This window comes from Vittaforma corneae (genome assembly GCF_000231115.1).
Source record: "Vittaforma corneae ATCC 50505 unplaced genomic scaffold supercont1.3, whole genome shotgun sequence".
Lineage (NCBI taxonomy): Eukaryota > Fungi > Microsporidia > Nosematidae > Vittaforma > Vittaforma corneae.
In genome coordinates, this window is record NW_006889836.1 from 96,321 (window position 1) to 109,862 (window position 13,542).

Below are 13,542 nucleotides of genomic sequence, written 5' to 3' on the forward strand. Positions count from 1 at the left end.
AATATCTTAGTATGCATTTTGTGAGGACCACAAGGTAAGTGTTACAGTGCTCTGTACGTCATGCTAGAGATATTCTAAGCATTAATGAATAATTCTTGAGTCTTTAGATTCAAAATTAAGACTGTTCCAAATTTTCTTCCGGTCCAGCGATATCCTGACTACTATATTTGTGAATTGATGAATTGTTATTACTAGACAACCAAGTATAGACCACCAGATGTTGATCCTACCGTTGCAGCCCACTATCATTTTTGAGCTCTACAATCTGCCGCAGATGCATACTCTGGATCCTGCTCGGACTAAATAAATAAAAACATAGTTAATTTTGATGGTTGGAACATGTTTATCCATATAATACTGCGACGACCGGATGTGTGCCTCTTTAATCTGTCAATGTTTAACCGAAGCTAGTACCTTAGTATTCAAAATGTGTATAAATTTACAATGTATTTAAACAAATGATTTTGTATAAGCTCACCGGCGTATGCATAGACAATTAGTAGTTTCCTATCGTCTTGTTTGCTGTGGCTTCCTAGTGAAACTTTGAAAATTTTGTTAAAAATTTTTCACCCTGCATGGTTGAGGTTATTGTAAAGAACAAAGTATTTCCAAGACAAAAACAAGTTGCGGTTGCCCCATATGCAACTGAGGAAGAAAAACTAAAAACAAGATTCTGCAAGGAGACTGCTGGCAACTATAAAGCACCAGAGACAGCAATTAATGCTACCTACTATGACAGAAAATGTCCATTCACCGGGGAAGTAAATGTTCGTGGAAGAATCTTCAAAGGAAAAGTTATAAAGATGAAAGCAGAGAAGACGATTGTTGTCCGAATTGATTATCTCCATTATGATTCTAAGTATAAGCGTTTTGCTAGAAGAAACAGCAAGATTAACGTTCATCTTTCACCATGCTTCCTTGGATTGGTCAATCTGGGTGATACCGTTGTGTGTGGTGAGACCAAACCGTTGTCCAAGACCAAGTCTTCTGCTGTTATTGGTGTTGAAAAGGCTGAGGATACCAAGTCCATTAAGGTCTTTAGAAAGCCTTAAATGAATAAAACTTAGTTAAGAAATTTTGACTAAACTTTTAATTGAGCGTGTGGAATTGGATGAAATGGTGTTGTTTTATAATATTATCTGTACTTTGTTTCTTGAATAAAGCCTGGCACAGATTCTTTTATCGGTGGTGAATTACCATTTAGGTATAGCTTTTAAGTGAACCTGCATCGATAGGAAATTTATTAAAATCGCATTCTTTGTCTATCCTCTTTCATACTTATTCTTATGCTTGCATCCCGAATGGTCCTTGGAACGAAAAATACAACACACCTTGGAGCTCTTTTTGTTTAAACGCTCATTGTCTACGGTGTCTTCTGTCCATGTGACTTGCTTTTTTCTCTTCAGCTTTACTTTTTGTATAGTTTGTGTGATTGTGATACTCATGTAAGGAGAAGGAAAAACATGGTCTTAAATTTCAACAAATTTCTTGCACAGCAAAAATAGAACACACATATTAAAGAGCATAAGTTTTGTTAATAAAGTACCTCAGGCATCCCAAACTGAGTTTTGGCCGACTTTACTCACTTTTTCATTGTTGCCCATGCTAATTTCTTTGAAGTTCATCAGCTCAAAATCTGGAAAATCCTTGGCACTCAAGATCGAAGACAAGACGTATCTTTTCAATCTGTTTGAAGGATTTCAAAGATACTCAATTCAAGAACAGTTCAGTTTGGTTTCTGTAGATTCTATTTTTCTGTCATCCAAAAGCAACATTTCTGGTCTAATTGGCACATATCTGACAATTGGTGAGTCATCAAAGACAAATCTAAACATTGTTTCCAACTTCAATACCGATTTCTTTCTGGTTTACAAATATGCTATCTCTCCCACGTTGAATCTTACGTTTTTGTCCGAATTCAAAGACGAGTTTATTTCTGTCAAAATGTTTGATTGGAACGGTATTACAAATTTTATTATAGCATTACCAGAAATAAAAGGAACTCTGCACCCAGAGAGAGTGCCGCCGCATATTCCAAAGAGACTATACAAAAAGCTTATTTCAGATGGGTTTTTGGAGGTGGAGGATGTGATATATAAGTTCTCAAATTTCTCTGATCCAGGTATCATTTTGAATGACATCTGTCTAGTTTTTAGCGAAATCGGCACTGAGGAAAGGCTGGATGGAGGTATTGCCACGCTAATAGAAAACATACAGTGTTTTTTCTGTTTTACGAAGAGTAGTTATGCGTATTTTTCTAAGCATTATTCACAGATCAGGAAATCATCTTTGGTTGATAGCAATCTGTCGTGGGATAAACCATTACCAAACAATGTAAAGTTCCTTGGCAGTGTTGGTTTGTCTAAAAACATAGATGAGCCATCTAATAGTTTAAAGGAACTGTCCAATGATCTACATGAACAGTCTAGTAATAATTTTTCTGGTGTATTTTACGTTTCAGACAACAGATTTGTAGAATATGAAGATTTCTATTTAGAACAAAAGTCTTTGAGTCAAAATGATCAAAGATACTTACTTCCATCTTCGGAAAGCACAATTCACACAGAAAATTGGAATAATAATAACAATAGTGTTATTGAAGCTGGTTATTCGCTAACTTTTGACAAAAAAAAGGTTTTCATTTATGTAAAAAACCACATCAAACTCCAGATAGGGTTAGTTACCAGTCTTCATATCCGTGTATTGAATTTCTTGGCACAGGATGTGCAATTCCCTCCAAATATAGGAATGTTTCTTCAATACTTTACCAAAATTCTCAATCTGCTGTTCTTTTTGATTGTGGAGAGGATACATTAACACAGATCATCAGACTTCATGGTAGCTTGGAAGTACTGGAAAAGTTGAAATTGATCTACATTTCCCATTCTCATGCAGATCATATGCTTGGAATAGCTAGTATTGTGAAAAGGATTTCGCATTCCCTGCTAATAATAGCACCTAATGATGTAAAGGATTATTTGAACTATTTTGACATAAATGTTAATGAAATGGAGGTCAGTGAGAACATTTGCCTTGATGGAAAAGTTGGGTTTATTTCTACGAATTTTTTAAAGGCCAAGGAGAGGGAATTTTACAAGCGTTTTCGATCTGATAGTACCAGCTGGAACGACTATGTTCAGAGAATAAAGTTTGAAAAGTTTAATATTGTACTGTGTGGATGCGAGCACTCAAAAACATCGACTTCTATAGGCGTAATGGATACAGTCACTGGAAAAAGTTTCTCATATAGTGGAGATACGATGCCATCGCCTCTTTTTGCATTTATTTCACAGGATTTTGATGTGATGATACATGAATCAACATTCGCGAAGGATCAGATAGACTTGGCGAGAAAAACAGGCCATTCAACAAATGAAGAAGCAAGGGAGATATTCAGAATCTCAAATAGCAGAACATTACTACTAACGCACTTTTCTAACAGAAACGAAATGAGCAGCATTGCTGACGATTGTGTAAGTGATTTTTTCCGCTATACGTTTAAATAGAGTCAATGTTGCAATCAAGCTTTTAAGGAGATCTATTTGTGATCAAATCTGAAAGCAGATTTCATGGATAAATTCTATTAGAAGTATAAGAAAACATAGTAAAATAATGCATTCTCCTTGTTTTAGCCAAATAGATTAATGCTATGCCAGTTTAATATAGAATTCGTATTTTGATTCAATTTATTGAACTTCTGCCCGAATACTGCCATTATGCTCACCAATTCTCTTTTGGATTCTGCTTATTTTGTCTTGGTACTCTTTAATCTTCTTCTCAATTCTTTCCTTAGTTGCTATTATCTCTTTGTCTGTAGAGTTCATTATGAGACGAGAAACCCTATAGTTATCATAGTATTGGTCAGTCTCTTTGATCAAGTCAATGGCACTTTTTTCAATTATTAGTCTTTTGAGTATTATGAAATCATTCGTCTGTGTGTTGAAAGATGTAGGCATCCATTCGGAGTTTTTCAGAGAATCACTATCCCTCATTTCTGAAAATATCATAAATGGGGCTTCCGCCTGTCCTTCGATGTCTTCGAAAAATGGAATATTACTAGCTTTAAGTAATCTTCTGATGCATGTCTTTAAGACTAAGACCTGGTCCCTGCTGACTAAATCAGACTTTGCAATTATTGGAACAATCGTACAGTGTGGCGAAATATGCCTGAGTGTTTCAAGATCGGGTTTCTTTATTGTAAATATAGGCTCTAAAAAGTAGAAGCAGACATGTATTCTCCTATCATCGATCATACTTCGGGTCTGTTCCTTGAACTTTTGATGATAATCATTGAAATTAGATTCAAGTATGTCAATGATGGGTTTATAGCAGTCTCTGTTATCAACGCAATCTCCAATTCCATCAACCTCTGTAATATTCAGCCTAATCGTGAATCCGTTCTCCCTGATCTCAAAAGAAGATGTCTGGATATTGCATTTGGATTCTGTAGCCCAGAATGGGTTATCATATGGGCAATCAAATGGCTGCTTTTTTATGACCTTGGTCTCTAGCAACTTATTAAGGAAGGTGGTCTTTCCCAATCCATGGGAACCAACAACCATTATGTTAAAGTTGCATCCATGGAATGAAAACTCGTTGTGCAGTAGATTTGGAAGGTTTGAAACACCTACTGTGCTATTTTGCATGGATCAGAAACAAGGATAGAATATATTTGAGGCAAAACAAATAAACAATGGATGACACGCTAATTGAAATAGCGCAGAATGAAGTAGGATTGATAAATGAAGAATTGGACATGCAAACAGAGAAATATATGAATTTGCAAAAGAAGCTGGGAAGAACAGTGAGATTTTGCACAGAAACAGAATTTTATTGGACAAACTGAAAGAGGCAACTCAGATGAGAGGAATACTGAAGTTTGTCTGTACTATTGTTTTAGCTGTGATTATTGTGCTTGGTGTTCTAAATTACCAAGTCATGGACAATATAGCCAGAAACCTAATCAGTAAAACTAGCTAGCCATGTTGATAGTAAAGCTTAAATAAACTTGCACAGTTAGAGCTATCTTGTGGCAATTTGGTTTTTTGGTGTATTGACAACCTTACCAGCAACATGTTTTGGTGGATGTTTTAGAATCCAAATATAATAAAAATGGCTATTTAAATCATGATTTCACTGCTTTTAATGATATTTTCATATGCTATTCAATCTTTTCCCTACAGCCGTGAATATGTTCTGGAATTGGTTCAACTTGCTAAAAATTCATACGAAAAGTATAATCTCGAAGGACTCTTGTATGAGCTTGAGAACCAGTCAGGACTGAAAGCAAAAGTGTACATGAGAGGAGAAAAGGTTATTGTGTCGTTCAGAGGCACCACATTTAATGTGCTGGGGTCCGATTCCTCGGACAACTTTAACAGAATTGTGGATAATAGCTTGTTTAAGTGCTGTAAAGACCAAAGATGTATTGTAGATACAAAGACTGCCATTGAAAACTATGCCTATATCTCAAATTCTATTGCATTTGTAGATCAGGTTATGAAGCTTTTTCCGACAAAGAAAATAGTATTGACCGGCCATTCCTTGGGAGGCAGCATAGCATCCATAGTTGGAAGAATTAAAAATTTGGAAGTTCTTGCATTTAGCTCACCTGGAGAAAGGCACATTTCTGATCTGTTTGCACCCGCAAGTGCATCAAATATACTTCATTTGGGTGCATGCTCAGACACTATTTATACTGGAAAGTGTAGCACACAGCTTTCACCTTGCAGAATCATGGGGTACCAAATAGAAACCAAGTGTCGCTACGGAAGATCGTTTTGCATTGGAACCAACTATCCAGATAGTATTTTGTTTCATAGAATTGGCTTTTTACAATATTTGGTGGAAAACAACGAAGATATAATTGAAGATAACAACCAGGATTGCAGCGATTGCATCGTGGAACGAGCACAAACCAGTATGCTCGACAATATTCTCAGGCTTCTACATACGACGTAAAAACATCGGACAAATGAATTTATTTCTAACTAACATCAGCATAACAGCCACCTTTAATGCCATACCAACGTACGACTTTCGATCTTTATATTTCGTCATTAAGTGATATTTCCATCTCGTCATGGATGGCTTTGATTGTCACTCCTCTTAGTTCGGCTATTTTGCCCATCAGACTCTGTGCAATATCTTTTGCTTGATTGTACTTGTTTAACTTTTTTATAAAGCTTACCATTTCTTTTTGTACATCTTGGAGATCAAGTTCATTTGCAATCGCTGCATTTTCCTCTTCATAAAACTTCCTTTCTACGTCAGCGATGCTTGTGGTTAGGTAATAGTACTTGTTCTCGATTTCTTTTATGAAGTTATTTTCGTCTAAAAACTCAAACTTCTTTATTTTATCCATTCTTATAATTTTCTCCTCATCCCAGTTATTGAAGAATGACATGGGGCTTGCCAAAAGGTAAATTCTAAACTGACTAGATATTAGTAAAGCGCCAATTCCCAGAAATAGCATGCCAGCATGTTACATTTAATCTCAGTGGATTTATAAGATATGCTTGGGCATTGATTTGTATGCTAATTTACCTACTAGATGCATTAAATTACGCAAAATTTTCACAGTTTAAGTTAATGGCAGTATATAGTTTTACCAACATCAAATCAGTAATTTTCCTTACAATCTTGATTTCCTCGCCAGTATTTATAAAATTTGTGCTGGGACATCCTCCATGGCGTATGAGGAAGTGAAAAATATCCTGGAATACAAAAATGTCAATGACATAGATTACATCTATGTAGAGTGGGAAGATAATACCACAACGTGGGAAAAAATGTCAAACTTGAGTTGCAGAGAACTTATTTGTGGATTCTTTAAGGAATCCATCAAGACTATCCAAAAAAATGAAAGAGCTAAAGAAGAGGAGTCGAGAAAGAAAAGGGAAGAAAGCTTGTTACAGAAGATGATTAATCGAAACATAGATGAAGCCACAAAGGCAGCAAGGATTCAGAACGAGATTTTGACTAGTCTGGTAAATAATTCAAGTAGTAATCCTTTGCTAAAAGGGCTTAAGATAGTGCAGCCTATCCATCAGGATTTTCTCACCGCTGAGTCTTTCGCACAGCCATTGCCAAATCCGTCCTTTCAGTCACCACTAAGGAATGCATTCTCAAAGCTTGACGCCAAAAAGGCATCTGTGGATCCCCCGCCAAATACTGCATTTGTTGAATCCGAAACCAAAAGTGCTAAAATAAAGAGCCAGAGATTGGCAGTGTTGAAAAATAACAACATCACCGTAAAACTAGAAAATAATGCATGCGTTAATATTATGTTCTATTATCGTAATGATCTCCCATCTTTGATTTTTGACACCAAAGATACAGTCACTGTCTACCACAAGAGCATTGCAACGTATCTGCATTCATTATATCTTTCTCAAAGTAAAGCTTTTCACATGTTTCCCTCTGCTGATATTGACGATGCACCAGAATCTCCATTGGAAATGAACATGAAAGTCAAGGGTCTTTCCTTGGTTTGTAAATTGCGAGATTCTTTCTGGATTATTTCTGTACGAAACACTCTTGGAAAATTTTTTAATATTTACTTAAAATCAAAGTTTGTTATTTTCAATGTTTCAAAATCTGCATATCTGGAGCGTTTATTCCAGCTTAAGGATACTATCCAGCAGGATTCTCTTTGGCTTGAAAATAGCTTTAAATTTGGTCTTAGCACGTTGACTGACAAAATTTGTAAAAATTTTGATGTGTCTTCATTAAAGCAGTTTTTTATTCTTGGGGATGTTAAATCTGTTTTTATATTGCATTTAAACAAAATTGTTCAAAGGGTTGGTCAAGTAGTAAGTTCGATCCAGGATGCAAGTACGGTACTGATACAAGAATCCTACCTGAAATTCCTCCACTTTGTGCCTGGATTTTATGGTTCACTAAAAAATGACACTAAATTTTTTATTGTGAAGCCTGATGGGCTAGAGGAGATTTTACCGTCTGGAGGAATGGTGACTTTTACTGATGAGTATATTGAAAAGGCGGAGCTGTTGGCAGTAGCAGACTTCGTCAAAAAGATATTGACAAGGCAAAACTGGGAAATTAAAATTAGACGCTCGACATATCTTGCACTTAAGCGCCGCTTAAATTTGCAAGCAATTGCTATGGAGCACACCAACAGTATAAAGACCATATACAAAGCATTTAAAGCAAATATATGTGATTCTTGCGACAGAAATCTTAGAGATCATCTTGAAATGTCATACTTCAGAACACATCGTCATTTTATTGAAATAGCGCCAATCAGGACCGATAACGCGACCATACCTATTGACGAGGCAACTAAGCTTATAGGCACAGGCTGAAGATACACAGTCCTGTCATTTGACAGTCAGTGGCATAGCAAGGTTATTGAGTACAATAAAGTGATTTTTAATATTTTGTCAACGTTGCATAGTTAGCAGACAGTCTTAGAAGATGTATAAATGGCATTGTAGGCGATTTATACACCTATTCAATTTGCGATATTACATATTACAGCACAGCAAATCCTATCATAAAAATAAATGAACCAAAAACCATCAGAAGAGACAGTTGGTCTAGCTTTTCTTTCTTGTTGCATACATCTTTCCATTTTGCTTCACATTCCTTTTTATTTCTCCACTTATTTTTAAGTATACGGTCACCCATTTGTTTTTCAGAGTTCGCTATGATTCGGTCCTTTTCAGTCTTAATATAATTGCCGAAAATTACTTCTTTTGTGTAAAACTCAAATAGAAATTTGGGATTAACAAGTGATACATTCTGTGATATCTGAGAAAGTCGAAGTTCTATGCTATCAACCAAAGAGAAAAATTCATTGTTGTCGACCTTTCCATGTGTTAGCTCTTTAAAATCATCTTTTATAAAGTTCAGTTTGTCCAACATGTTTTTTAGCTGGGCATTATAAACCCGATATTCTCCGATCAGATTGTCTTCAAACATATCTTTCAGAAACGTTGTGATGTTGTTTGTTCTTGTTCCAATTTTATTCAAGGACTTATTCAAGGCTTCAACTTTTGACATTTCGGTGGATTTAAGATCAAGATTTGCAGATTTGGCAAATTGAGTAAAACTTTTACTGAATATTGAACCACAGTTAGGAACTCTGCCTAATACACAATCTTTATCATAGAAGTGAGCCAGTGCCATCACTAATATTCCCAAAATGATGTCTGCTCCCAGCAATATCACAGAAACCATTCTCAGAGCGTATATACTTCCGTTTGTTAAGACCTGAATAAAGAAAATAATGCACACAATTGCCTGTGAAATTAAACATATTTGCACTGCTGTAACTATATTCTTGTTATCATTTGGGTTGTGTGTAAACTCATGATTGTCGCTTCCGTCATCAGCTTTGAATATTTGATTTAGCTGTCTGTCAGAGCTTTCCTTGTAATTTAAGTTATCAATAATGAATTTTACAGGCAACATTTTTCTTAGAGTTGTAATCAGCTGCGACCTAATATTTTCTATACCTCTTAAAGAAACATTGAAAGACTTAAGCTCCTTTTCTATAGAACTTCCCAGGTTGATGAGCTTTTTTAAGCTTGCATCTAACTCTAATACTTCATTGTCAGTTTTATCGATAATTTTAGCTATTTCCTTAAAGCTTCCGGAAAGTTTATTGTTAGTTGTAAACTCATTGTTAAGTGTTCTAAGAACGTCACTAAAGTACGGATCGTTGTTTATGTCACTGTCATCATCCACAACTTTTAAGGCTTCTGTTTTTATAATCTTGTTTTCAGTCACAGTGTTTAAATTATCATCAGAAGACGTGTTCCTCTCAGGCGATATTTCTTTTTTAATGGCAAGCTCTTTTGTCTTTTCATTTTTGACAAGTGCGGATGTGGGTGTACTGATCTTCTCGTCTTTCACATCTGTTGACTGCAGCATGGTAGCCTTTTCATCCTTATGTGGTTTTAGTTCATAAATCTTCTCATTCCTAAATGGTGTAAGCACGTTTTTTGAAAAATTAGCATGCTCAAATACAGTGCCATTGCCACCATTTAGACTTACATTCTCGTTTATTGGCGAATCGAGCTTCAGATCTGGCATGCCGCTTGCATCTAGGAGTATTTTTGACTTCTTAGTGTGTTTGAACTTGATACCGTCGTTCTTGTCCTTTAAGGGCATTGCCAAATATGATGAAAATATTGAATTTGATGGCTCAATGCTGGTGTTTCTATTTACCTTATAAGCCTCGCATTTTGAAATATTACTATTAGAATGCATTTTGGTAAGCAAAAACAAAACAATACTTGAGAAGGCAGATGTTTTCGACTCATCCATCCCTTTCAATGCATTATAGAGTTTCTGATCAAGATTTGACAATTCTGATCCAAAGCCTGATTTTGAAATCTTGAACATCAGAGCTATAAAAAAAATTTGTAGCCCGAGAAGGTAAATGATGTATCTGCTATAGGCATCCCATGCTTTGCAATACACAATGAAAAGTATAAATGCAATAAAAACAACAGACACTCCTACTACTACCTGGAGCTTTGTATTTGTATACAGCTCTTCGGTTAAATATGTATAAATTGTTGACGCATCACAGATTTTGTTTGGAGAGCTCAGAATAAGATTTCTAAAAAAGTCATAGTATGTCATTTTGACATTATTTTATTTTCTCCCTTTATTTTTCATGTTTCATTGCTTGGAAATCGGTTGGATGATGTTGACAGCCTGAATCTTGGGACAACATGCAAAACACTGTTTTATTGTGCACAGCTATAAAAGTATAATGGACTGTATTTGAGGTGTGCAATGCCAAGCTAAAGTTATAAAAATATGTATGGCAACAACTCTGATGCTATTTACCACATACCCACAATTTTAAGGGTTTTTAATCCCCAATGATAAAATTTTGTGAGCAGGAGGAGGCAATTTGTAAGCTAATACGGGATCACGCACTCAGCCTCAATCCAGCAGCCACCCCGAGATTAGCGGGTGGGTTTGTGCGAGACAAAATTATGGAGGTTGTGTGCCACGATATTGATGTTGCACTTGATAATATTTCTGGACTCTTATTTGCAACAGGCCTAGCTAACAAGCTTGTAAATCATCCAACAGTTTACAAGATTCTAGCCAATCCCGAAAAATCAAAGCATCTTGAAACAGCAGTGCTCAATTTATATGGCTACAGTATTGATTTTGTGCATCTGCGGAGCGAATCATACACACAGACGAGAATTCCTACAATTCAAAAAGGCACACCAGAAGAAGATGCATTTAGGAGAGACATTACAATTAATAGCCTATTTTATAATTTAATTACTGGGGAAATAGAAGACTTTACTGGAAGAGGGATCCATGATATTCACAATAAAGTTATTGATACGCCACTTGATCCTAGGACTACTTTGCTAGATGATCCGTTGAGGATTTTGAGAATTTTTAGATTTAAAAGTAAGCTTGGGTTCAAAATTAGTAAGAGGATATATGACGCCTTAGAAGATAGGAGTCTTGGACTAGCACTTGAAAAGAAGGTTTCAAATGAGAGAAATGGGATTGAAATTATGAAAATGCTGCAATATGAGAATGGAGAAGATGGGTTAATTGAGATAATCAATAATGAGCTAGTTTTTTCTGTGTTCAAACCAAAAACTAGTATTGAAATTGACAAGAGCAAGGCGCTTGAATATTCAAGAAATCTGAGAGATGTTCTAAATAGACTATCTGATGGACCGTATCTGCGTAAGCTTACCAAGAAAACAGTGGATAGTTCATTGTTAAAGCTCTACCTTGTCCTTCAGTACTTTTTAAATATTAAGATTAGCCACAACCAAAAAGACGAGTTTATGAATACGATAGTAATGAAAGATTCCTTAAAAACCAAAAAGGAGATATTTTCTGCAGTAAGGTCGATAGAAGAGCGCATAGAGCAGCTTTTGATGAATAAAACGTCCGACGTAGTTCGAATAGTAGTAGAATGCAAGGAGTATTGGCTAGAGGTTTTGACAATTTTACTTTTAAAACTGAATGAGCAGCAATATTACGACATGATTTGTAATATTTTTGATCAAAACTACCATGAAAGCTACTTGGAAACACCGCTGGTCAATGGGGATTATCTGGTTTCCCTTAACACCGACCCAAAAGATTTTAAACACATTCTTTTTGAATGCTTTGTTTTGCAGATTAAAAATCCTGATTTGCTGAGAGATGAGATATATAGTAGATACAAGGCAATGCACACAAGCCGTGTTAAATAAATACGATGATACTAATTCAATTCTCCTTTGCCATTGTTGTTCAATATGGCATTTTAAGAGCATAGATCTTCTGTAGAATTTGTAAATCCAAACCATTTTCAAATCCATAAAAATTATAAATGATCATACCAAATAAATCAAAGGAACGTCAATTTCTTCTTATATGATATTTACTCTAAAAGAATTTTTAGTAATGTTAGGCATCTAGCCCACTAGCTGAGCAGAAAAGTAAATTGCATGACATGAAGTCATTACATTTTATTGATGGCGCTTGTTTATGCTTGTTTTTTGATGCATGTTTCATTTCTTCTATTGAATGTTGAGCATATGTTCAAGGCAGATTAATAACCAATCAGCTTCATATAAATACTAATTTGCCAGATGATTTCATATCAGCATCATCCTGCATTTATTCTCCAGTTTTACCAGTCATTTTCTAGTTCATTTCCAAGTTTCGCATGCAATTGGAAATCCAGGAAAGAATTAAATAACAGAAGAAAGAGAAAGCAATGGACAACGGTTCAGGATACAATAAACCTCAAATTTATAGTCTTTTTTGCATCATTTCTTAATTTTACTTGCTTTCTAAAAATTTTATCATTTCCAGAAAAATCCCGCCTGGCCAAAATCGCAACTTCCCTCAAATAATGCTGAAACACGGATTTCCCTCCTTTTTTGTCTATAAAAATAAATTATTTTTGACACCCTCCAATGGCAAGAACAAAGCAGTCAGCAAGAAAATCTACTGGGGTCACTGTCGCAAGTGGTGGTAAGGCTCCTCGAAAGCAACTTGTAACTAAGTCGGCCAGGAAGACATCTACGCCAGCGTCTGGTGCTGCTAAGAAGCATAGATACAAGCCAGGCACCGTGGCTCTCAGGGAAATCCGCAGATATCAGAAGAGTACTGAGCGTCTTATTCGAAAACTGCCTTTCCAAAGGCTTTGTCGTACTATTTGCAGGGAACAGGCTGGTGCATCCGACATTAGATTCCAGGGCCCTGCTCTCCTCGCCTTGCAGGAGGCAACTGAGCTTTATCTCGTTGGTTTGTTTGAGGATGCTCTCCTTTGTGCCCAGCATGCGAAGAGGGTCACTGTGTTTGGAAAAGACTTTGTATTAGTAATGAGGATTAGGTCTAGATTTACACGTGTGGGCGGAGCTCAGGAATAAATAATATGTTTCATTTGTCTTTGTGTTTCTCTTACTCTTTTTATCTTTTGTTTTTGGTATATTCCTTTTTATTTTTATCCAGGATGGAGGGGGGCCTCCATTTTGTATCAACTGAGTTTTGTCAGGGTAGTGTTTATTTGCTCGGCTTCCAATG

At 35.9% G+C, this 13,542-nt stretch overlaps 11 protein-coding genes across 11 annotated transcripts; 7 read left to right on the forward strand and 4 right to left on the reverse strand.

Annotated features, from left to right (window-relative positions):
• Positions 1-575: 575 nt before the first annotated feature.
• On the forward strand, positions 576-1,052 carry VICG_00514 (archaeal ribosomal protein S17P; the record flags this gene model as incomplete). Its single annotated transcript, XM_007603904.1, has 1 exon — positions 576-1,052. The coding sequence occupies one exon, from the start codon at positions 576-578 to the stop codon at positions 1,050-1,052; it is 477 nt and encodes a 158-aa protein (XP_007603966.1).
• A 210-nt stretch (positions 1,053-1,262) lies between these two features.
• On the reverse strand, positions 1,263-1,445 carry VICG_00515 (uncharacterized protein; the record flags this gene model as incomplete). Its single annotated transcript, XM_007603905.1, has 1 exon — positions 1,263-1,445. The coding sequence occupies one exon, from the start codon at positions 1,443-1,445 to the stop codon at positions 1,263-1,265; it is 183 nt and encodes a 60-aa protein (XP_007603967.1).
• A 157-nt stretch (positions 1,446-1,602) lies between these two features.
• Positions 1,603-2,817, forward strand: VICG_00516 (uncharacterized protein; the record flags this gene model as incomplete). Its single annotated transcript, XM_007603906.1, has 1 exon — positions 1,603-2,817. One exon carries the CDS (start codon positions 1,603-1,605, stop codon positions 2,815-2,817), a length of 1,215 nt encoding a protein of 404 aa, XP_007603968.1.
• Positions 2,818-2,900: 83 nt separating this feature from the next.
• On the forward strand, positions 2,901-3,506 carry VICG_00517 (uncharacterized protein; the record flags this gene model as incomplete). Its single annotated transcript, XM_007603907.1, has 1 exon — positions 2,901-3,506. One exon carries the CDS (start codon positions 2,901-2,903, stop codon positions 3,504-3,506), a length of 606 nt encoding a protein of 201 aa, XP_007603969.1.
• Positions 3,507-3,686: 180 nt separating this feature from the next.
• Positions 3,687-4,646, reverse strand: VICG_00518 (uncharacterized protein; the record flags this gene model as incomplete). The annotated part of the gene is made up of 1 exon (XM_007603908.1): positions 3,687-4,646. The coding sequence occupies one exon, from the start codon at positions 4,644-4,646 to the stop codon at positions 3,687-3,689; it is 960 nt and encodes a 319-aa protein (XP_007603970.1).
• A 481-nt stretch (positions 4,647-5,127) lies between these two features.
• VICG_00519 (uncharacterized protein) lies at positions 5,128-5,961 on the forward strand (the record flags this gene model as incomplete). Its single annotated transcript, XM_007603909.1, has 1 exon — positions 5,128-5,961. One exon carries the CDS (start codon positions 5,128-5,130, stop codon positions 5,959-5,961), a length of 834 nt encoding a protein of 277 aa, XP_007603971.1.
• Positions 5,962-6,046: 85 nt separating this feature from the next.
• VICG_00520 (uncharacterized protein) lies at positions 6,047-6,406 on the reverse strand (the record flags this gene model as incomplete). The annotated part of the gene is made up of 1 exon (XM_007603910.1): positions 6,047-6,406. One exon carries the CDS (start codon positions 6,404-6,406, stop codon positions 6,047-6,049), a length of 360 nt encoding a protein of 119 aa, XP_007603972.1.
• Positions 6,407-6,689: 283 nt separating this feature from the next.
• VICG_00521 (uncharacterized protein) lies at positions 6,690-8,327 on the forward strand (the record flags this gene model as incomplete). Its single annotated transcript, XM_007603911.1, has 1 exon — positions 6,690-8,327. One exon carries the CDS (start codon positions 6,690-6,692, stop codon positions 8,325-8,327), a length of 1,638 nt encoding a protein of 545 aa, XP_007603973.1.
• Positions 8,328-8,496: 169 nt separating this feature from the next.
• VICG_00522 (uncharacterized protein) lies at positions 8,497-10,617 on the reverse strand (the record flags this gene model as incomplete). Its single annotated transcript, XM_007603912.1, has 1 exon — positions 8,497-10,617. The coding sequence occupies one exon, from the start codon at positions 10,615-10,617 to the stop codon at positions 8,497-8,499; it is 2,121 nt and encodes a 706-aa protein (XP_007603974.1).
• Positions 10,618-10,862: 245 nt separating this feature from the next.
• On the forward strand, positions 10,863-12,221 carry VICG_00523 (uncharacterized protein; the record flags this gene model as incomplete). The annotated part of the gene is made up of 1 exon (XM_007603913.1): positions 10,863-12,221. The coding sequence occupies one exon, from the start codon at positions 10,863-10,865 to the stop codon at positions 12,219-12,221; it is 1,359 nt and encodes a 452-aa protein (XP_007603975.1).
• Positions 12,222-12,932: 711 nt separating this feature from the next.
• VICG_00524 (uncharacterized protein) lies at positions 12,933-13,388 on the forward strand (the record flags this gene model as incomplete). Its single annotated transcript, XM_007603914.1, has 1 exon — positions 12,933-13,388. One exon carries the CDS (start codon positions 12,933-12,935, stop codon positions 13,386-13,388), a length of 456 nt encoding a protein of 151 aa, XP_007603976.1.
• Between the last annotated feature and the right edge of the window lie 154 nt (positions 13,389-13,542).